The 22728-nt window shown below is 55.8% G+C and overlaps 5 protein-coding genes across 5 annotated transcripts; 3 read left to right on the top strand and 2 right to left on the bottom strand.

Moving 5' to 3' along the window:
- Positions 1 to 69: 69 nt before the first annotated feature.
- Positions 70 to 3612, bottom strand: Triagg1_2802 (uncharacterized protein; the record flags this gene model as incomplete). The annotated part of the gene is made up of 5 exons (XM_062897024.1): positions 70 to 2185; positions 2321 to 2727; positions 2854 to 3431; positions 3495 to 3523; positions 3569 to 3612. 5 exons carry the CDS (start codon positions 3610 to 3612, stop codon positions 70 to 72), a joined length of 3174 nt encoding a protein of 1057 aa, XP_062758419.1.
- Positions 3613 to 10270: 6658 nt separating this feature from the next.
- On the top strand, positions 10271 to 12258 carry Triagg1_2801 (uncharacterized protein; the record flags this gene model as incomplete). Its single annotated transcript, XM_062897023.1, has 3 exons — positions 10271 to 10340; positions 10411 to 10972; positions 11037 to 12258. The coding sequence occupies 3 exons, from the start codon at positions 10271 to 10273 to the stop codon at positions 12256 to 12258; spliced, it is 1854 nt and encodes a 617-aa protein (XP_062758418.1).
- Positions 12259 to 13298: 1040 nt separating this feature from the next.
- Positions 13299 to 16842, top strand: Triagg1_2800 (transcriptional regulator family: Fungal Specific TF; the record flags this gene model as incomplete). Its single annotated transcript, XM_062897022.1, has 5 exons — positions 13299 to 13415; positions 13848 to 14302; positions 14344 to 14849; positions 15148 to 15556; positions 15822 to 16842. 5 exons carry the CDS (start codon positions 13299 to 13301, stop codon positions 16840 to 16842), a joined length of 2508 nt encoding a protein of 835 aa, XP_062758417.1.
- An 853-nt stretch (positions 16843 to 17695) lies between these two features.
- Positions 17696 to 20291, bottom strand: Triagg1_2799 (CAZyme family GH3; the record flags this gene model as incomplete). The annotated part of the gene is made up of 2 exons (XM_062897021.1): positions 17696 to 20142; positions 20222 to 20291. 2 exons carry the CDS (start codon positions 20289 to 20291, stop codon positions 17696 to 17698), a joined length of 2517 nt encoding a protein of 838 aa, XP_062758416.1.
- An 832-nt stretch (positions 20292 to 21123) lies between these two features.
- On the top strand, positions 21124 to 21856 carry Triagg1_2798 (uncharacterized protein; the record flags this gene model as incomplete). Its single annotated transcript, XM_062897018.1, has 3 exons — positions 21124 to 21153; positions 21208 to 21355; positions 21432 to 21856. The coding sequence occupies 3 exons, from the start codon at positions 21124 to 21126 to the stop codon at positions 21854 to 21856; spliced, it is 603 nt and encodes a 200-aa protein (XP_062758415.1).
- Between the last annotated feature and the right edge of the window lie 872 nt (positions 21857 to 22728).

The following is a 22728-nucleotide window of genomic DNA, read 5'->3' as shown; positions in this document are numbered from 1 at the left end:
AGGGAGAGTTCTAATGGAGAGAGTCGGAAATGGCGTCGGCCATGTTAGGCTGGCGGAAGGAGGACATCTTCATCCTTCTGCCATTTCCATGTCGTCCGTCGACTTGACTTCCACGGCTTGGGTCTCATCCGCCGAAGACGCATTTTCCGCCAGAGAGGCATTGGACTCCTTGTGCTCCAGAGCTGGCTGAGAAGAACCAGCAACGCCATTATTCACGCTGCCGTTGCTGCCACCGGCGAGGACGCCGTTTGTGGCGCACAAACGATACTCGCCATCGCCCTTCAGCTCGATGATGCCCTCGTCAAGAGCCCACTCCGCCAGCAGCTTGTCGATGCCCAGCCGCTGGCCCTCGCCCTTCTCCATGTGCCGCCCAACGTGCTCTGTCCACTCGTCCCAAGACGTGGGCCCCTCGAAAAGGGCGTTGCACTCTTTCCGGGGACAGGCCGACTTCTGTGGAGGATGCCGCCTGGTAACTAGGCAGGACTGCTGCATGTCTTTGACGTGCGCATCCCATTCGGCCTGCAGCTTGCTGTCGCCTTTGGCAATGGTCCTCTTGATCTGGAACGGGGCGTGCATTCGGCGGAGATGCTGAGTGAAGAGATCCTTTCGGTTGAATTCATTGCCCTTGCCTTCTTGCGAGCTCTGCGGGCAAGCCGAACAGCAGTAGTACGTCAAGCAGAGGTGCTGGGAAGCGATGTGGCGCTTCCATTCATTCTTGGACCCAAAGGTGCTGGCGCAGCCGGCAAAGGAAAAGGCGCAGGGAAAAGGCCGGGTATGGGCTGCCGCAATGTGCTTCCGAAGAGACGAAGAATCTTTGAAAGGCGCATGAGTACAGTGATCACATCTAGTCTCCTGCTTGGGGAGGGACCGTCGCGGTGCCTTCATACGCAATGGGGTCGAGTCTAGTGCCATGGCATCGCCAACCCCAGAATCATTGACGTCGCGTGGAATGTTTGGCTCAATATGCCTCGACTCAGGAATGCCATCCGGAAGCGTTGTTCGGTGCCGCACGGGGGGAGGCGCAGCGGCAGCGGCAGCGGCAGCAGCAGCAGCTGGGGGAGCTGGAACGGGGGCAGCCGGAGGGCCATCATCACTTCTAGGTCGAACATGACTGAGGGCCTTGAGCTGCTCTGCGGCTTCTTGCATCTCTGCGGAATCTTCCACCTCGTCCTTTGGCTTGATGGGAGCGATGGCTCGAGGGGGCGCTGGAGTGTAGGTCGCTCCGGACGGACTACTTTGCGACCTGTACTCGAGGCCGTCTCGAGCTGCCGCGTGCAGATACGGATCGGGATCCCGCCGAGCCCGCGAAGGCGTTCCCGCCGCCAGCTCCCTGGCTTCCAGCAGGATACGGCCGTCCTCTACTTCTTTGGCAGAGGGGCGGATACCGGCAGGCCCAACCAGCTTTTCATACAGATGAATCATGTTGTGAGAGCTAATGTAGCCCAAGAAGCAGCAGACCTTATCGTGCTGGACGACATTCCATATGGAGTGGGGCATGGAGATGAGAAGCATTGTGGGCGGGCCAAGGAACATGCCCTCGACGGCGATGGTGGCGCCCAGGGTCGGCTTGTTCTGTAGCCACTGGTGAAAGTAAGACATGTCCGGGCTCGCATCCCCGACAAATGTTGTGCAGACCAATATCCGGGGCTCTTCGAATCTGATGTCAGCTACGGAATCCGGGTCGATGAGATGGTCTTCACGTGCGCGACTACTCTGCCCATCCGGCGCATCTACGCCATTCAGGGGAGGCAGGGGCGTCCTGCCGACCATGGACGCCAGCATCAAGTTTTGCCCCTTGCCGGGAGTCAGGGTGAAGAATATGGGCATGACGGGCGAGGCGGAAGCCGTTGCGCTACTTGCGGGAGTTGGGCTCTTGACACGCTGCTGCTGCTTCAGGGCACGGGTCTCGTCGTAAAGCCGCTGGACGTTGAAAGGCTGCTGTCCCGCGCTCAGCTTGCGAAGCGCTTCCACCAGAAAGGAGCTGAATGAGCGCTGGCCAGGTTCCTGTCGGAGCTTGTGCTCTCGGGAGCATGCCGCAATGGCCTGCTTCACACCGTGGCTACCCGCAGCTGCGGGTTCGGGGTCGGCACATGTATCGAGAAGCAGGAGAATGTCGGACTGGGCATCTTCGAACAAGCACCGCACACCATCCCATTTGAGTTTGGCAGCATCCTCGCGCGCATTGCTAGACGGACAAGTGATTAGAGATTATGACGATGACGATGGCGACACGCATGGTGTAGTGAAGCAGTGATGCAGAGGCAGAGAGGTAGGTAGAGAGAGAGGCAGGGGATGGCGAGGGCCCAAGGATGAAACTCACCAGGCCCAATACAGCTGGCCATCGGGACCGGCATATCCGTGGCCAGCGTAGTATATAATGAGGAGGTGGTTGGGCCTTGCGTTTTCGAGAAAGGACGCCATTTGGACGCCGAGCTTGATGCTTGGGTTTGGGACGGTGGGGATCTGCCAGCGCTGCGTGGTGAAGCCGTACTGCTTCTGCATGACCTGCTCTACCGCGGCAACGTCCTCGTCCACTGTACGATCCTCTTCCCAGCTCAGCAGCAGGACGGAGACGTCGCTGTGAGGCGGGCGCTCCGTCTGGCGCTGTATCAGCATGGCCGCATCCTGCAGATGACGCGCAAAGGCCTCGAAGTCTTGTCGTTCGGCAACCGGGGCATCGTGTACGGGGTAAGGCTGTTGCTGTGGCGGCTGGAAATGGGCGACGATCTGTTAGCAACGAATTACGAGAACAGTGTAGTGAGGGCGAAGAAGGCGATGGGAAGGGAGGCGGATGGAAGAGAGATGGTAGCAAACAGGTAGTCGAGAGGTTGGGGGGAGAGACGCAAGGCTAACCGTTTCGTGGGAATACTGCGCAGCAGGCTGAGGGTTGGGAGCCACAGAGGTGTTGACCTTGGGAGCCAGCTTCCGCTTTTTACTGGACGGTTCCATCGACGGGCTCGGCGGCGACAAGAAGAAGAAGAGAAGAGGAAAGGCGACGTGGGACGGCGAGAGACGAGGCGAGACGAGGCGAGACGGCTGTTGTGGTAGCAGGTTTTTTCTTCTTCTTTCTTTTGGAGAGGCACGGATCGACTGAGGCTGGGCGAGGCCAGGCGGAGCAGTCGGCAGCTTTTCGAACCAGACGCCGGAATTGATGCAGCGAGGACGTGCAGAGCAGAGCAGAGCAGAGCAGAGCGTCGGAGGCGGCGAGAGAGAAGCGGCACGCGGCAATTGGGGCGGATTCGAGGCTGGGAGTGAGGAAGCAGGAGCAGGAGCAGGAGCAGGAACAGGAGCAAAACGACGGCCGGCTGGGAGAAGCAGTTTGAGAGAATGAAGGTGAGACAGCAAAGGAGCGAGAAGAGGGTAAGGCTGGGTGTTTTGGGGGGGGGAGGGGAGGTCAGGTTGTGGTTCAAGGCTCTGGGCTGGCGGCGAGGCTGTAAATCGTCAGTGCAGTGGCTGCCAGTTAATCGAGAGGCGGGCGGGTCCCTGTGCCGTACCGGTACTGGCACTGGCACTGGCACTGGCACTGGTACTCTGTAGGCGCTGCGAGATGCGCTACCGAGGGCGGTACCGGGTCCAGCCCAGCCCAGCCCAGCCCAGCCTGAGCGCATCCATTGAGCCCCAGTCCACTGGCCGACGGCTTCCGGCGCTGGGGGCGCTCAGGGAAGGGCAAGCCGCTATATTTTAGTTGGCGGGCCGCCTGGCTGTGCAGGCCCCCGGCGGCGCTGCCATTGGCCGGTAGGCGAGGTTTGACGGAGACTGCTGAGAGAGCCTTTCAGTCCACAGACAGACGGCTGGAGCTCTTTTCATTAGGTCCAGTCAGTCCCCAGTGGATTTGATTTGATCGCTTCCAGTGCTTCGATTTGATTGATTTGACTTGATTTGAGGCTACTGATTGCCACGATTTGATCTGCTGTTCTGCTGTGGCGGCAATTGGCCTGTGCCAGTCCCAGCCTAAACTGACAGTTGAGGTCATTGATCGTGCCTATCGAGGGCCGGTGCGGTGGCGGCCTCAGGTAGGTACATGTAGCGTTGATGACATCCGACATTGATGACATGATCCATCATTGGCTGGACGGCATTGCATGTCACAGGCACAAAATAGCCGGGAGGCACTTGTACGAGTACACGCATGTACCATCGCGCAGTTCGGCACATGCACCAGTACAGCGCGACTGGACAAGGACGGGAGAGAGGAGAGGGGGCCGTTTATTTGGATGAAACGACACAGGGCAAGGGGTGCAGAAGCTCGCGGGTTTTTATTTTTATTTTTATTTTATTTTAATCCGCCAAGGGTCGGGTGCGTGATGCTGCTCTTCTGGGCACCTCGTTTGCCCTTTTTTAAACTGTCTTTGCGGCTTGGGCAAATACAAAAGAGTATTACTCGTCAAGTATACCTGTATGTATGGTGCATACATGCATGCATCTGGTGCAACACACACGTACACGAGGGTGCTTTGCTTTGTGCACGTTGATACAGCTCTCTTGGTGTAGTACCGTTCAGGTAGATGTGCATGTAGGCCTGCTGTATCGTGATTGTTGCAGATGCTTCCGTTGTACCTCTTACCGCCGCAGAGTGAGCTTGTGAGCATCAAGCAGACAAGGCTCGCTCCATCTAGTAGATTCGTACATGTACCTAATACTCAGGTAGTCAATAGCGCCCATATTCCTTCAATATATTGAATCAATGGTCACATAATGATATGGATCACTCCGCAAAGCCGTTACTGCATGTACTAGGGACGGGCTGTTGGTTGCTTCACGCCTCTCAGGTGATTGAATGGCTCATCCACTCTCTCTCTCTCTCTCGACGTTTGACCCTTGCCTTGCAGCTCAACAAAGCCATAGTCCTGATCCTTGACCGGCAGGATGAGCAACGTTCGAGACATGCAATGCAATCGACGTATTCCTGCCCAACCAACCACTGGCTGCCCTGTACGAGTACATGTACTAAACTTGAAGGGTGCCCCTTCACGGCAATACGCAGCTTTGCACCCCGACTCCGAAGGATGCCCGGCCCAGCGGTAATACGATACGGGCATGTGCCCTGAAAATACATGTGCAAGTCGGGATTGATGTCTGGCATTATACTGTGATCCATTGGAATTGAAAGATCCCATGATTGCAGCCGCCTTGTGCCCTAAACTCACCTCACCAGACGTCAACAACCACCTCGACCTTGTCCATCCCAATCTCGTCTCGCGCAAGGGACCGGCAAACATCAACTGTCAAGTCGCTACCTGACATGTCATGTTGAACGCACGTCTGTACGTGTACCTACTTGCACTGATTCCTTCAACAGTACGAGTACACGGTGGTCCGACCTCGCATACCTACAGTACTTGGATGTACATACATGCATGCACGCACATGCACAAATCGAACCAGACGTGTGCCCTTGTTTCCAAACCCAAGCTTTGGAATTTCTTCAGCAGCAAGGCCCGGTTCCCAGGACCGCAGCCCCGGGCACCCGCGCCAACGCCACGCCACTTCGAATCCCGTCCCTCCCTCGTCATACCAACGAGCACTCGTACATGTTCTGTACTGTACTGGACTGGCAGTAACTCGTAGACGCAGCTGACTCGACTCGGCTTAGACCACGCAGCAGCGGATTGTCTCCGCGTGTGGGCTGACGCGTTGCCTGAGAGGGCTGGCTTGATTCGCCATGTGCCCCAGGGCTCTGCTCTCTCGTCCTTTCTAGCCTCGACACATCAGCCCCAGGCGAATCACCTCGCAGCCTCGCCCGAACAACCCCAAAGGCCATGGACCCAGAGGGAACCAGGCCCGTCTGATTGGCGCCCCCTCGCCTGGGCTAGCGGCCTGCCGAAACTCGCTGCCAATTTACCGTTTCGACGTCGCGTCCTGCTTCTAGGCTGTGCCGGGCATAGCTCGCATGGGGTAACAACAAGGTGGCGGCATCAGGGTGTGTCTTGTCTCGGAAGCCGTGAGGCCGTGGGCGAGGCGAGGCGAGGCGAGGCAAGGCAAGGCTCACCCTCACCGTCTGGGTTGATGTGGTTTGCTCTTCATCTCCAATTGATTGATTGATTGATTGATTCCGTGAGCCGAGTCGTCGTTTTTCTTGGGTGGCTCCATCCAACAACGCCTTCGTCCCGTCCGTCCGTCCGTCTGCCGTGCCTGGAGCCAGTGGCGACTTATTGGAATCCAATTCAGCACGACCAGGTACTTGGGAAAAGCTGCAGAAGCTCGGTGCTGTCCGTGGCGTGGCCTCTTGGTTCCTCATCCGCGGCTGAACAGTGCCATCGCTTAACGCCTTGGCTCTCTCGTCCGTCTGTTTGAAGCACAAGTGCTGCTGCTAGTGTCATCCATCAATTCACATGTACACGGCGTCCATCCGTGTATGTACGCGAGCGAGGCCTGTGAGCAACTTGCGGGCACTCGTTTCTGCAGGTGAGTACATTTATCCTCCCAGGATATGGATGTTCTTGTCTCTTTGGGGATGCTACCGTACGAGCACTCGTACATCATCACTCAGCACCTATTGCACGAGTCCTATGCACGTCATTGGATCGTCCCCGGCAAATGGGGTTTCTGCCGTGCCGCCTGAAACCACACACGGGTCTGCGTCCACGACAGAGACGCTGCCGCCTATCATTCGCCGTGCTGCTGCTCACTTGCTTGGCGGCGCTTGCTTCAGCTTATCAACAATATTTGATATCAATATCCTGTACACATATGGAGTACCTACTAATCTCACGGCAGAGAGCTACCTAGTGAGAATTGTGCTCAAAGCCATGAATACATGTACCTTATTACACATACATGGACCTGGCCCGCGGGACGGCACACATGCCCTGGCTCGATGCAATCCGGACAAAACCCGCCGCACAGCTCAGCTTGCCCTGGGTTTCGTTTGATTGCCTCTGAAGCGCCACAGAGTCGGATTGCGCCTGATTCGTGCGGAGGATTCAGGTTTTTACCACATGTAGCTATGGCCTTTGCGGCTGTTGGTATCACCGCAGCTGGCATTGAACCGCCGATGAGGCATTCATGGCACACGGAATGGACTGGAGAAAAGGGGATTGCTCCCGTTACTCGATACATCATATGTACATGTAGATACGATGACCACGCACACAGCAGCCTCGTAGCTCCCATCTACACGTACGTAGTGGTGCTGTGCACTTCATCTCTCAGCCTTGATCCTATTGATAGGTGCACCTCACACATTGCCCCCATTTTTCGTACACACACTGGGTGATCTATCCTAGTATATGAAATCCTTTGGCGTTGTCGACTCATGATGAACACTTTACACGTATGCAAGGCAGCTCACCGACATGCTACAGTACAGGTACGAAAGGGCTGAGGTGCCCGGCAGGGCAGAGATGAATAGGAGTGTCAGCCAAGTCGGCCTTTCAGCCAATGCAATGCACATGCTGCATGTACAGATATGCAGCTCCATCTACTACCTGTAGCACCTTGAAGCTCCAGGCGGCGTAGCCACAAATATACTCAAGACTCCGGGGGCATTACGAGACTTGATTGCATACGCTCGTTTCTTTTTGTCTTCTTCTTTGCCTGATATAGAAACGCTCTCATCAGGGCATTTTGGGATTTTATTGTACATACTGTACATGTACTCCAGAATCGTATACGAGGTGTGATAGGTTGTACAGCGAGGCTGAGTCCGCGGAAGACGGGGGTGGTTCAGGTCTCCCAGAGAAGCGTGGCAATGCAAACAACAACACGCCGCCGAATCAGGAGCCGTAGAACGCCTTTCAAAAATTCATACCTACCTGTGGTTAAAGATCATCTCGCGACTCTCCCATTTTGGTAACACGTCCAGTACATCTGCCGTGACGAAAGTGGGAGCTTCCACCAGAGCTCATGGGTGCTAATCCCGTCAAAGAAACAAGAAACTTGCCACCGCGCCTGCGAATTGCTAGCGGCTACGCGTAATTGACTTTGACTTGATCGTCAGCCACAGGTTTTTAACGTTGCAGCCACATTCTATTTTTGTCTTGCGCGTCTCGTTCTTTGTTTCTGTCGTGCAACCAAGTGCCAGGCTCGTTACATGCTCTCGTACATACATGTACCCATGATTTGAAGTGATCAGCTCCCATCTACAACCTCATCAGCAATGCTTGCTGCAGGTCCACGTACGGATTACACATTCATTCATTCATTTGCTGTAGGTACGAGTGCGGTAGCGATTCCATATACGTGGCGTGCCGTACAAGACAAACCGTCTGCGCCTCGAGCCGCCAGCGCTAGAGAAGCGAAGTCATCCATCCAATACTCACCCTTGCCCTCACCCTCACCGATTCTTCGCCTCTTCAACTCAGCTGTCCGGAATGAAATCAAATCAGATGAATGTCCTCCTACGAGGCCTCATGCTCATCACGTCGACAGGTGGCGAGGGAACTCGCAGTCACATTGAATACGAAATCCTGACGTAAAGGCGCTAACATGCATGTGCTTTTGCCAACGCTCACCTCTATATTGACTTTGGGCCAAGCTGGCGATGCCGTCTTATGTAAGTCGCCATGATGGAATAAACATGCGATGCGGCAGGGAATCAGATTCTCATCCCTAGTACGAGTCGAGTACGAGTGCTCGTAGCCGTGAACCCTTATGGAATACTGTACGGGGCGCAGTCGGTCTGAGAGAGCGATGTGTGTAATCTTTCGATCCTCCTGACAAAGGGCTTTCTCAGCTTACCACTTTGTGCCAACGGGAGACGTATGTACCGTTGACCTCGATATCGGAATCTTACAGTACACCGGCTGAGAGCGAGGTATTGCCCTCTTATCTAACCCATCCTCTGGGCGTTGATTTGGTCCATCTGATCGTAAATACACTCTGGCGATGGTCACCTTGAAATACCTTCAACACGCTGTTCCCATTTGGTATCATGATGTGCAGCCATCACGTGGCTTGGATTCCATCCTCATCCAGTCATATCAACCAGCGTCTCACATTCTCTGTCCCCCCGCCAGGCACCCTTGGGATTAATGCCAACCTGCACAGCCCCCAAAGGCTGGAAAAACTTCAATCCCCACGAAACAAAGCACCCACACGGACAAGGGGGGGTTCGTTAGCGTTGTCTCTAGAGAGAAACAGAAGGAAGATGGGATTTTTGAACAAGGACAAAGAACGAGGGTTCCCAGATCGAAATGGACACGGAGAAGCTGTATCTGTAATGATGCCAGAGGGCTTCCAAAGATGAGAGAGAGAGACAGAGAGTGAAATCACATGTATAGAGTACTGTATCGTCATATCGTATCGTGTTGCAGCCGTCACACCCGGCCTCCTCGTGACGGCAACAAGTGAGACTTGGCAACCGGCGTCGTTTTTTTTTTTTCGCAGCTTCTTGGCTCTCAGCCATTCTCCCGGCCGGCTTCTCTCGCTTATTACATACCTTCCGAAGCATAACAAGAAAAACAAGAAAAACAAGAAATAAAAAGAAAGAAGAAGAAGAAGCAAAAGACCGCATCTCCATTTGCCGTTTATCCCTCTCCTCTTGCAACCAAACGGCAGCTTCGGTACTTGAAGCTTCGCGTATCCCGGGAAGCCCGTTCCTGACCAGCGCACCGGATCATCCCTCAGCAGCGCATGCAAAGCAGAAAAGCCGTTCGTCCATGCTTCGGGCGCTGTAGCTCCACGTCTATAGCGCTTCTGTAGCGGCCCACAGCACCCTGTGACGTTGCTTAGCGGTTCTTCGGCTGCGCCTCTCGCCCCATCGCCTCACCCCTCCGCTTCCATGGATGCTTCAAGCTAGCATTTGAGCCCTTGACTTGGGCTTGGGCATGTCCGGCCGATTGCGTCACGGCACACTTTTGGGGAGTAATGATAAATGATTGCTGTCATTCATCATGACTGCCTGAGGTTCCATGTTTGCATGTGCCCTCTTCGATTCTTACACCTTACACGTACCTTGTCTTTGTCGTATCTTACTGTACCTACCTATCGTTCTAATTCTGTTCTTGCATTCTTCACCTGACAAAGCCGTCATCACCGACCGCGCGACATTTGGACATTTGCCAACCCAGCGCATCCGAATCTGCGACTGCGACTGACTGCGACTTTGGTTTGGCTGCGAATCAGCACCAAAGAATTTAGGAGGCGGTACTGGATATTTGATTGGTCGCATTCCAAGAAACGTTGGTTCCTCTTTGATAAGACGCTTAAAGCGCAAAATCTCGACCCGAACAAGCAGCATCGCTCTCTCTCACATCACATCGCGACAACCTCCATTCTCCGATCCGATCCGAATCTACGCATCTCAGAGCCCGACTGTTTCGCATCGGCAATGATGGACTCGTACGGAGTCCGGAGGTCGGACACCACCAAAGGGCCCCCTCTGCGCATTCTCTCTCTCGGTATGATGATCCACCCATCCTTCATTTTTTCATGTCGTCGAATAGCTTTGCTAATGCCCAACTCGCACAGACGGAGGAGGCGTTCGCGGTTACTCCATGCTCATCATCATCCAGGAACTCATGCACCGCGCATTTGTCGACATCGAAGGCCGCGCGCCTCGCAGGCATGAAATCCCAAAACCCTGCGATCATTTCGACCTGATTGTCGGCACGGGCACGGGCGGGCTGATCGCAATCATGCTGGGCCGGCTGCGTCTGGACTTGGAGACGTGCAAGGAGCTGTACGTTCGCATGACCAAGATGGTGTTCGAGACCGACAAGACGATTGCCGGCATCCCATACCGATCTACGCTTTTCAAGGCCAGCAGGCTGGAAGACGCCATCAAGCAGGGAGTTTGGGAGCACACCGTGTACCACAAGGAGGGCAACGACGCCGAGACGGAAGTGGTCAACCCGCTTGATTCGTCCCGCCGGTCGTCGGGGTCTCCAAAGCGGCATTCTAGCAACGCCAGCACCATCAGCTTCAGTGCACGCGGTCCTTCCAGCCATGTCTCCACGCGGCCGTCCGGCCATTTGAAATTCGGGAATGGAAATGCAAGATTATATGATGCGAGAGAGAATAGGACCAAGACGTAAGAGCCAAGTTTCCTGCCCATTGTTTTTGCGCATACATGGCTGACTTGATAAACGACCTAGTGCCGTGACTGCAATGTACAAAGGATCCGGACGAGGGACGCCCCCCGTCCTGTTACGGTCCTACGATTCGCGCAAAGAGCCACCGCCGGAATTCGACTGCAAGATCTGGCAGGCCGGACGGGCAACTTGCTCTATTGGCCTTGCTTTTAAACCCGTCCAGATTGGTCAGTCCGTCTTCCACGATGACGGAGCCGGCACCTTCAACCCCTCCCCCGAGGCTCTGGACGAGGCCGTCATCAACGAGTGGCCAGGACGAGAGGTCGGGGTGTTTGTCAGTGTCGGCACCGGAAGACGCCCTCGTGGAAGCGATGGAAACCAGCAGGTGTGGTACGAAGGCTTCTTGGGCGAGTTCGCCGAGGCGCGGAGGAAGATGATTTCCAAGATCGAAGGCTGCGAGAAGATTCACGAGTACATGCTCCACGAGCACCTGGCGAAGCGCGGAGTCAATGTCGAAAACTACTACCGCCTCAACGTCGAAGTGGGAGTCGGCGAGTTTGGAATGAACGAGTGGAACCGGCTGAGCGACATCAGCACCGGCACTCGACGATACATGTCCCGCCCAGACGAGCAGCAGATGATCCACGGCATCTCGACCAGGCTGGCCAAGATTCACAGGGCAAAGGTACGGTGGGAACAGCGAAACAACGCCACCGTGCCCGAGCTGGTCAAGTCGACGTCGGAGAACAACTTTGAGCAGCCTTTTGCCGTGGAGCTTCCCGGCGACTCCCCGGTTGGCTTCCTCTCCCACAGCCCGCAGAGCCCCCCGAGTCGGTCGTCTTTCGAATCAGGGGCCGACAGTCTACACCTGCAGGCAAATGCCTTGTCCTCCCCCAGAGTCTCTGGCGACCACATCCGGCCAAGCACCGGACATTCACGCTACGGCAGAACCGTCAGTCCCGCATCTGAGAAGGAGACTGTGGACATGTCGCCGGCGCCGAGCCAGTACAGGGTCGCGTATTCCGACGATCCGATTGCCATTACGAGCCCCGACGAAGAATCCAAGTATCAGCTGCCCGCAGTGCCTCCCAAGGGGTACTCTCGAATCGAGCCGCTGTCGATACCCTCCAAGATGGCGCCGCCTCTGCCACCCAAGACCCCCTTGTCCGAGTACGGCCATCGACCGCGAGATTCGGAGACGTCGATTCCACCTTATCCCGTCGATGACGACGAATGCCCGCCCCCGGTCAACATGGCACGGAAGCCGGATTATCTACAGTATTAGTGGGCGAGGAGCAAGGGAGGAAATTACGGCGGTATGGATGACGATTTGTGATACGATGATGCCATGATTTCTTTCGTCTTCTTCTTCTTCTTCTTCTTCTTCTTCTTCTTCTTCTTCTTCTTCTTCTTCATTGTCTATATTTTTTTTTCTATTCACTTTTCTGGGAGGACGAGGAGCAAGGGTTGGATCTTTTGCTTGTTCTTCACGACTAACATGTTGCTTTTGATCGATACCACGGACGGCGGCGGCTCAAAAACAGTTGCTCTTTTTTGGGAATATGAGATGTGACTGCGGAGGGAGGGAGAGGCGGGCAAGCGGGATATAAAATGGGTGGCCAGTGAGGATCTGGCATGGTGTACACCCGGTGGCTTGCCGTGATCCACGGAGCTGCAAGGGAAAGGCAAAACATTTTGTGACGGATGGGAAAATGATGTGTTGCTTGGATCAGATCGACGAGTCAGCAGTAGTAAGACGGGGCATGTTCATGTTTCTGTTCCGTATTGGACGCCACTTATTAGATGCATGTACTCTAAATTTAGATGGGGGGGCACTTTTTCGCCTTTTTGCCCTCGCATAGTATTCAATATTCTTGACATGTTATTTTGCTATCTTCTCTGATTTGTCCAAGTAGGTGAGGTGGTTCTCATGTCTTTGTTGGTGGTTGACTATGTGAATATGGCGAGATGCTACAGATCTCTGGCATGTGATTTGTCTGGAATGAGTACGTTTGGTGTTTGATTCCGCATACAACACGCATTTAATGGCACTTGGCGTGGTTGACAGGATGGATGAATCCTTTTACTGTAAAGGGCTTTGAAAAGGGCTGCCTGCTCGGAGGCCCATGAACGCGACCAAAAGGGGTCCATCCAGGGTGGCTCACGGCAGGATTGTTACCATGTCGATCTGGCGTGTAGCTTATCGAGGCTATGCTTGCTTTGGCTCTGGCTTTCTTACGTGCGTGAATTTGAGAATCATCTACCTAGGTAGATGGACAGAGCAAGACAGACACGACCATCGGCCGCGCGCCGGTGCTCACGTTAATGTCCGACACGATGCAGGTGCAGGGGCATCTGCCCCATCACCGCCGGTTAGCCGCAAACATGGCCATCAAGGCTAGGGGCAATTCGTGCACCGAGTGTCGACGCCGCAAGCAAAAGGTTAGTAGATGCAAAGTGTTGCTGCTGCTGCTGCTGTTGCTGCTGCCCAGAGCTTTTTTTTTTTTTCCGGGGGGGGGAGCGGTTTTCCATTTTGCATTTCCCGCGGCGCCAGCAGTCCTTAGATATAAGTTCAAAGTCCGAACCCCCTGCGGTTGGAGCTGGCAGGGACGGGCATGTTCCGAATCCTCGTCACCGACCAGTAGCACATGGGCAGCGTGAGAGCGACCGCAAATCCTCTCTAAACCCGGTGTGGTGGTTGTCTGTTTTAGAAGGAGAAAAGGGAAAAAGAAGAGATGATGATCAAGACGAAGAACAAGAGAAGAGAAAAACAAACTGACTCGAGCGTGGCTTGTAGTGCGACCAAGGCCGACCGTGTAGCAACTGCGTCCGTCGATTCCCACAGCCGACGTGCGAATATAACATCAAACGAAGCAACAAGAGGTTAGTATTTGCTTCCCGCCTCCCATCAAACCACAACCAAACCACAACGACAACCGATCCCTCTCCACTCGTCTGCCACCATCCCACGTCCCTCCCACCCTTATCCATCTCCTTGGGGGGGCCAGACAGGACAGGGACTTCGGAGGACAGCTCCTGTGGGGAATGGACAGACTACGGCTTCAGCTCCCCCACAAGGCCGAACAGCCCAACCCACTCCCCTGGTTTGGAGCTTCGCCGGCAGATGCCTCGAGTCTCTCTCCCAATCGGGTGCCAATGCACGCACCCAGACAGAAAAGGGAAGAGAGAGAAAAGACCGGGGAAGAAGGACATGGGAAGAGGCGGGAAAAAAGAAAGGAAGGGGGGAGGAAATTGGCTTATAATGCCGTTTGCCTCTTACAGCACACTGACGCACGCGCACTACTGCCCGGTCTTGTCTTTTTCAAAAGGTTTAGAACGATAAGCTGACATCACCGCCAAATTCTCATAGGCCTGCGAGTGCCGGATCTCCAGGGAGCACCTCGAAAAACGTCAAGGTTGTGCTGGAAGGAGGCTACGCCCATCTCAACCTGTCCGACATCCAGGATGCCATTCTCCAGGTCGAGGGCGTCGTCGCCGCCAGCGGCATTGCGGACGGGCTCTCGGCTGCGCCGGTAGTTGCCCAAGGCGAGGTGGTTTCTCGCTCTTCGCACGACCAGGATGCCTCTTCTTCGCACAGGTCGTCGTCGGCCTCGGACCCGTTCCGCGTCGTAGTCACGGACGAGACGGGCACGCTCAAGCCAAAGTCTGTCTTTGCCATGCTGCGCCTAATCCTGCAGGCTCGCTTGAAGGTCACTAACCGCATCGTCAACGACGAATGGAGCATCGACGGCCCTCAACTCATGCGCGCCTTACAGCAGGCTGCTCAACCGCCCGTCATGATTGGAGGCTTGGACGATCAACTGCGGAACCTGCCTATGGAGCCAACCAGGTTAAACATTGAGCTCGTCCGAATACGTACGTGACAAAATTCCCATCCCATCCCATCGCCTCCCCTCCCCTCCCCCCTCGTCTCTTTCCTATTATCGTAAGTATGTGCATGCATGCGCGTGTGCATGGAGTGATAGAAAATCGCCTTTGATTCCTCGTCAGGGTGGCGCAAAGACGAGCATTGCTGCTAGTGCTGTCTTGAAGCGTGCTGCATTTTCAAAGAGCTTGGTAGGGGGGCCGCCAGCCAGCTTAGAGTCGAGCAGGGGGGGAAGCAAGGTAATGAAATTCTGGCCACTAACACTAACACGTATCTTGTCCTTCACAGATCTCCAACTTCTATCTCGCTTCAAGGCTTCCATAGACGGAAACCCGGATCCTGAAAGTCGATTTATGAAACACTGGGTTCCGCTGTCCATCAAGGACCCTCTTCTGCTTCAGATAGTGCTCTACACGGCGGTATGCTTCCTCAAGGAGACGGGCCGAGTGCCCAAGATGCTCGTCTGGGCCTACAAAGGCGTCGTTCACCGTATGCTCAACGAGCACCTAAGCTCGACTAGGACGCAGACCGGCGATGCCGCCATCATGGGAGCCGCCCAGATGGTCATGGACTCCTGGTACTGGGGCACCACTGAAGAACTGCGTGCCCACATGGCGGGCCTCAAGACCATGATTAGAATGAGGGGCGGTCTCCAGGACCTTGGGATGGGTGGTTTCTTAGCCAAAACCGTGCTCATGTGAGTGTTGCCCTCCCGCTAGTTGTTGTAGTACCATCATGGCCCTTTTCCCCCGTTGCATACCATACCCACCCCCTTGATTTCTGAAAGCGTGGCCTGTCAGTCGCCGTGCTACTTGCTGCATGTGCGAGAGCTAACGTGCAGTTTCATCTCGTCTCCCGTCTCTCCCCCGTCGTTCCATTTTCACTGCTACGTAGCCATTGAGCCTGTCCTCTTTGGTTGATTTCTTTGTTTTTGTGGTGCTAACTATTCAAACCCCATCTAGTCACGATATTGCCATTGCCATTGCTCATGATATCGAGCCTGACATTTACGGTCAGGGTGAATTTGAATTTCGTGATGATTTCATGGTCCCCTATCAAACCGCCTTCAACTCCCCCTTTTTATCTGGCTGGCCACACTTTGTCGACCCGGGATCGGCATTGAAGCTTCATCGAAGCTCTGCCCAGATCCTGGACGACGTAAGACTCATTATCCAAACCGTGCAATCCTTGCCTCCATCGCCAACCGCGCAAGACCTGCAGAATGTGACAGACGCGGCCCTGTGGGCGCTAAACAGGCTGGATCGGATGCCGGAGAACATCCCACTCTACGAGGAAGAGGAGGCGACGGGGCATCCGGCCGACGAGGGTGACGACTGCATGTGGGAGACTACCGGATACGAGGGGGCGGGGACTTCCCCAGCGAGCAGCTCCGACTACGACACATCCTCGCCAAGGAGCCACGATGCCGCGTCCTCCAACGGCTCGCCGCCCGCCCCCGTGGAAGAGAGCGCGAGTGCTCGCCTGGCCAGGACCAAGAATGACGCCATGTATCGCTGCATCCGTGTGACTGCCTCGGTCTACTACCGCGCCATCATTGCTCGAGTCCCCACCACCGAGATCCTGGGAGAGACTGATTTCTTGAAGCTCTGGGAGCTGGTGTGGGAGGTGACGGTGCCCTTTTGGAAGACGGCCGTCGGCGTCTTCATCTGGGTCATGGCGGCGGCCGTGCCGAGCTGCCACAATTCGCCGCCTGCACGATTCATCAAGACTTTGTCCGTCGTCGGCTGGATGACGATTGGGCTGGAAAACTGGCACGTCGCCATCAACGCGGCAAATACTGCCCTGAGCCTGCAGCGCTGGCTGCGGGGAGGGCACGTCCAGCAGGGAGGCATGGTGTACGAGAGAGGGCCTCTTGGGGGAGAGATTGTGGTGGAGAAGCATGGGTTTATTCTGCGTGAGGCGAGCATCCCGGAAGTGGTTGCCAACGTACGGTGCAACGACGATCATGAGCTGATTGAATAGATCGGAGCCGCTCTTCGACTGGGGCCTTTGATGGAGGGTAGTATCTTCTGGTGTATCATCATGCAGTGGCGCACTGAGAGAGGACGACTGAACGATTTGATCTCCGCGGTAAGAGGAGGCGTGATATATATATATGCATGTGCTCCATGCAGGAGTTTTCCTTTGATATTCGAAGCATGCGGCTGCTCCCGGCGGGTTTCCAATCGGCACGCAAGGTGGCCAATGATTGGAAGCGACTCGACTTACACGGAAGTGGTGTGGCCAGATTTGCATACCGAGTTGCGAGTTTGTTTCGGGACTAGGATGGTACAGGGGCTGAATGCATCACGGTGGTGGGGGGAAACGGGCAAGCGGGACGACTTTACCCAACGGCCTCTGACGCGAACCAGCTTGATTTTCTTTTTATTTTGGAGTGGTGAATTACTATTTTCGGGGACCATCTTCATAGGCGATGTGTTTGTTTTCTTCGGGGTTAACCTCGTGAGGCCAGTTTTTTGGGGTTACAAAAAAACAACAAGAGAGGTGGATATGTCGGGAGTAAAGGGGGGGGGGAACAAATCTGGCGAATCAAGGTTTTCTGCTGCTGGGATCTATCTACCTTGCCTTCTTAGGTGGAAACACAGTATCGAGGGGGGTTGTTACTATTACTATTATTATTAGTTGTTGGTGTTTTTTTTAACCTAGTTTTAATGCAAGCAATACGAACATTCTAATGAGCTGTTGAGACAGAAAAACAACTTGTTGATTTGATAATTCCATCCATGACGTCGTTCTTTTATGGTACAAATAAGAAACCAGCAAAATATCAAACAGTGAATGGTATTATTTCCCACACAATATCATGTGGATCTCTTTATAGACCAGACCACCAGTACGACTCCTCCACTGTAAACGACGCCTTGAGCGCAACCCCGTCCGTCACGACACTGCTGTCACTAACAATGATTTCGTACTCGCCCCTTTCGACACACCACTCGCCGCGTTCCTCGTCGTAGTACGAGGCCAGGTACTTTTCCTGCTCGGCAATCGTCACCGTCTTGGTCTCGCCGGGCTGCAGGTCGACCTTTGCGAAGCCCTTGAGCTCCTTGACGGGGCGGTTGATCTTGGCGGGCTGCAGGGGCCGGACGTACAGCTGGGCGACCTGCGCGCCGGGGACGGAGCCCGTGTTTGTGACGGCGAGCGAGACGCTGAGCTTGTCGCCGTCGGCAGCGCGGGAGACGGCCAGCTTGGAAAAGGCAAAGGTTGTGTAGGAGAGGCCGTGGCCAAAGGGGAAGTTGACGTCCCTGTCGGCGAACTCGTAGTAGCGGTAGCCGACGTAGACGTCCTCGCCGTAGAGGGTGCGGCCGGCCTCGGTGCGGTAGTTGAGGAAGGCCGGGTTGTCCCGCAGGCGCTTGGGGAAGCTGAGGGGCAGCTTGCCCGAGGGGTTGTAGTCGCCAAAGATGACGTCGGCGATGGAGTTGCCCGTCTCGTTGCCGCCGTACCAGGCCTGGAGGACGGCGGGCGTGGCGGCCAGCCAGGGCATCTCCTCGGGGGTGCCCGTCTGCATGACGACGACGGTGTTGGCGTTGGCGGCGGCGACCTCGGCGATGAGCTGGTCCAGCACGCCGGGGAGCTTCATGCTGGCGCGGTCGGCGCCCTCCGTCTCCCAGTCGGCGTTGAGCCCGGCGCAGATGATGACCTGGTCGTGCTCCTTGGCCAGCGCAACGGACTTGTTGATCTCGGCCTGGTCGTCGATGACCTTGCAGCCGCCGACGCGCAGCGACCCGTGGCCCGGCACGATGGTGTCGCCCTTGAGCGTGTACGTCGGCGCCGAGCCGAACTCGACCTTGAACTTGTACGTCTTGCCCTTGGCGAGGTTGACGCGGCCCGTCTCCTCGCGCGTGGCCGAGCCGAAGAAGGCGTCGCCGGCGACCTGGTGCGTGGCGTTGTCGACGACGAGCTTGTCGTCGACGTAGGCCTTTGCCGTGCCGCACACGACGAGGCCGATCTCGTACGTGCAGTCCTCGTCGGCGGTGTAAGTGCCCTCCATGTCGGCGTACCACGTGTCCGCGGCGTCGGGGTTGTAGTAGTCCACCAGGTGCATGTCCGTCTTGGTGAAGAAGAGCTCGTCGATGTGCTGCCGGCCAGGGGTTCCGGGGGGCTGGTTGAAGACTCGCCAGCGCATGCCCTGGGCTCCGTCGTCGCCCGGCGTTGAGCACTGCTCGCCCAGCACGGGGAGGAAGCGGTGCGTGTAGGCGCCAACGGTGTACGAGGGCGGTGTCGCGAGCTGCTTGCTGAGGCCGTCAAAGGGGGTGACTGCGTAGTAGGCCTTGAGGGCGGCAGAACCTCCGCCGTGGTACGTTGCCTGCTTGGCGTTGGGGCCGAGGATCAGCGTCTTCTTGTCCTTCTTCAGGGGCAAGACGTTGTTGTCGTTCTTGAGCAGGACGATGCCCTCGTTGCCAATCTTTCGGAGCAGGGCCGCCGTCTCGGGGGTGTTGTTGACGGTTGTCTCGGGGCCGTTCTCCTTGACGCCAGAGGCAGCACACGTCTTGACGAACTGGAGCACTTCTCTGGCGCGCTGGTCGATGACGTGGACAAAGGGCTTTCCGTTGGAGACGTTGAACTTGAGCGTGTCTCCTCGGAATCGTGGGGGGCCGGGCATCTCGAGGTCGAGCCCTGCCACGACGGCAGCGGTGGTGCTGTAAGTCCCGTACCAGTCGCTCATGACCAGGCCCTTCCAGCCCCATTCCTTCCGGAGCATCTCGTCGAGGTACTTGGGGTTCTCGCTGCACGGCACGCCATTGATGCCGTTGTACGCCGTCATAAACGCACCCGGTTGGGCGTCTCGGACGGCAATCTGAAAGGGCAGCGCGTAAATCTCCCGCAGCGCCCGCTCGGTGACGATGCTCTGCACCGTCATGCGCCTGTCCTCCTGATCATTGCACAGGAAGTGCTTGATGGTGGCCTGGACTCCGGTGCTCTGGATGCCGCGGACGAGAGCCGCGGCACCAAGGCCAGCGAGGAAGGGATCTTCGCCAATGGACTCGAATCCTCGTCCACCGAGAGGGGAGCGTTGCATGTTGATAGTCGGCCCGAGGATCACATGGGCGCTCTTGGCGATGGCCTCCTTGCCCATCATTTTACCTGCCTCTTCGAGCAGCGGCTGGTTGAATGTGGAACCGAGCGAAGTGCCGCATGGGAAGCAAGCCGCAGGCACTCCGTTGAAGAACTTGGTGCCTCTTACACCGTTGGGGCCGTCTGTGAAGCGCAGTGACGGGACGCCATGCTTGGGGAGGGCCTTTGTGTGCCAGAAGTCGATGCCTTGAAGGGGTTGTCAATCACTCGTTGATTCGGTGAATATGGAATATGATGGTATGTCTCTGTAGACAATATAGCTCACCTGCCAGCAGCTCGACCTTTTCGGCCAAGGTCAGCTTTTTCAGCACGGCTTCAACGTCGATATCAGCCATGTTGGGAGATGTGAGGGGGTGATGAAGAGTGGTTTGGGAGGAGTCGTGTCAGACGGGGTTTCTGACGAGGCAATTCTTCCTCGACACACAACAGAACACGGCCGTGTTACCGCTCTATGTCAAAACAAAGATGCTCAATAACAGCAACAATATAATTCACACCGACTGCAGGGTAGCCTCTAGCACGCCGCAGCAATCAAGTCATAAGAGAAAGAAGAGCAGAGAGAAAACCAGAGTCTATCACGGAGACACTGGAATGGGATGAAGACAAGCAAGTCAACGAAAAACGAACCAGCAAGACGAACAGCCCGGGCAACTTATATAGCCGTCGGTCACAAAGATGGGAATCCCCATGTTGGCCGTGGGGAATTGGATTCGTCGCGAGAACTTCGGAGAAACGTAAAAAGAATCAGCAAGCAAGCAGCTCCTCCTGCCACTAACGGGCTTACTCGCCCAGCTTGGCAGATTCGTATCGATGGAAAAGCAGCAGCAGGATTCTCCGAAGCCGCGCCATCATCCCAACCTTCTTATCACGAGGAGGATATTGGACGAGTTTCCCCGCGATGCTCCCCGCCATTAGCTGCGGGCAGGGATGTTCAGCCGTGGTATACCCTTGCTATAGCCGAGCACCCGTGGTTATGCCGAGGATGAGGCTGAATGACAGCCAATCGGTGTCGAGGCTGTCGAGTTTACCCGCGCGAGGCCCGCCGAAATTATTGGACACAGAGTTCGACATCGGACTCCGCCATCCCCAAGCGAAAGCCGGTGCGGAGAGGCTTGGCCGAGTCGGCTCGGTGAGTTACGAGCGACGCTCCCCGACCGACCCTGAAAGATGCTCCAGGTCATGTGGGCGGTGATGATGGTTCGTTGCTTCTGGGCTTCGGGCTTCGGATAAACGCCGTATCGACATCCCAAGGCAACGGGTATCGCGTTTGATCTCGACGAGACTCCACCATCGAATCTACTGACGGTGATGATCGCGGTGGATCTGATCCCGGCTGTCGGATCACAGGGCGTTCCACAACGGGAACGGGGGACGGAGACGGGGACGGAGACGGAGACAGGTGGGCACTTGACTTGTCACGATTGGGGCCTCGTTGGTGTTGACGATGGGAGGCTAACACATTGATTGTTACGCAGTGCTTCCAGCTTGCCGCCGTGACACGCCGGCTCACTCGGACAATGTCTGCTTCTGCTTCATGCTGTCAGGCAAGGGACATTGTTGGCCCTTCGGCACAGGTGGCATAAACACCACGGCTGAATCTGGGGTGCTTCCGCCGTCATACAGCATGGTGTCCTGGCAGTTACAGATTTTCGGCATGCTGCTCCGTACCTTGTGTCCAGCAGCTATCCTCGCACCCCCAGTCGGCTTGGCAGTCAGGGTCCTTGCCTCTGTCAGCACTCCTGCGTGTGAATACCTGGTAGTAAACTGCTGGGTACTCCGTATTGACTCTGCTGTGTGGCGGCAGTACAACTCTTTCGCCGCACTCATTCCGCCGCCTACTGGGAGCATCCGGATGCTTGTCCGTCCCTGGTCAACGCCGCTGTCAGACTGGAAAATATGAGCCGTCACATCATGCCGAATCCTCATCACGCAAGTACCGGTACCACAGAGTAGACCGGTCGGTTTAGCGAACGGTTTCGACCTGGGACGACATTCCCTGTATGCGGCTGACCTCCTGCCATTGACGATGGCGATGGTCAGCCATGCAATGCGCGTTTGCCTGGACGGTGTACACAATGGTCCCAGACGTGGTAATTTGCCAAGAGGACGCCGTGCTTATTCTCCTGACCCTAATAATGTCTCTTGTGGCCGAACCACGGGTCAAAGTGGGAAGAGGTTTGGCACCTAAATGCGACGGCCTTCCCGCTCCACGCTTTCTGCTCCACGCTCTGTCAAATCACTGATTACCACAGATAATCTGGGGTTGGACGGGCTGCATGGCTAGCGGGACTATCATCAAGGGCACCGCGCAGGGGCTTGTGGGGGCCGGTAAGGCTGGACGATGCGTGATCTTACGGTGGGATCCTGGAGATCCCGCCCAATGCTACCTTGGTCTCCTAATCAGGGGACCTGTATGTCGGAGATATTTCAAAAGGGCTAAATCGACACATCGGTGCCTTATCTCCTTTTCCTGCGGCTGAACGGCAGTATCCATGACGCTTTCGACAGGGGAATTCCTCAGCGCGGTGGCTTTCTGCTAAGACTCTTTGCGGGAATTGTTACGACTGGAATTGTGCTTTTCCGACGGTCACCAATTCCAAGTCTGGTCCGCCTTTCTCGCGCATCGATTGGCGTTGCAGCAGCAAGAAATGAGGTGGGAGCAGGATTGGGCAGAGCAAGCCAACGTCGTTTGTCTTTGTATGAGGCTCTGCTAGTCTTTCATCATGGATCGTCGTCATCCATCACATGTGCGATGGTCCGCGTGGGGCGACG

The sequence above is a fragment of the Trichoderma aggressivum genome (assembly GCF_033847375.1).
Source record: "Trichoderma aggressivum f. europaeum strain CBS 100526 chromosome Unknown scaffold_007, whole genome shotgun sequence".
In the NCBI taxonomy this organism is placed as follows: Eukaryota; Fungi; Ascomycota; class Sordariomycetes; order Hypocreales; family Hypocreaceae; genus Trichoderma; species Trichoderma aggressivum.
This window is presented reverse-complemented; position numbering and strand designations above follow the sequence as displayed.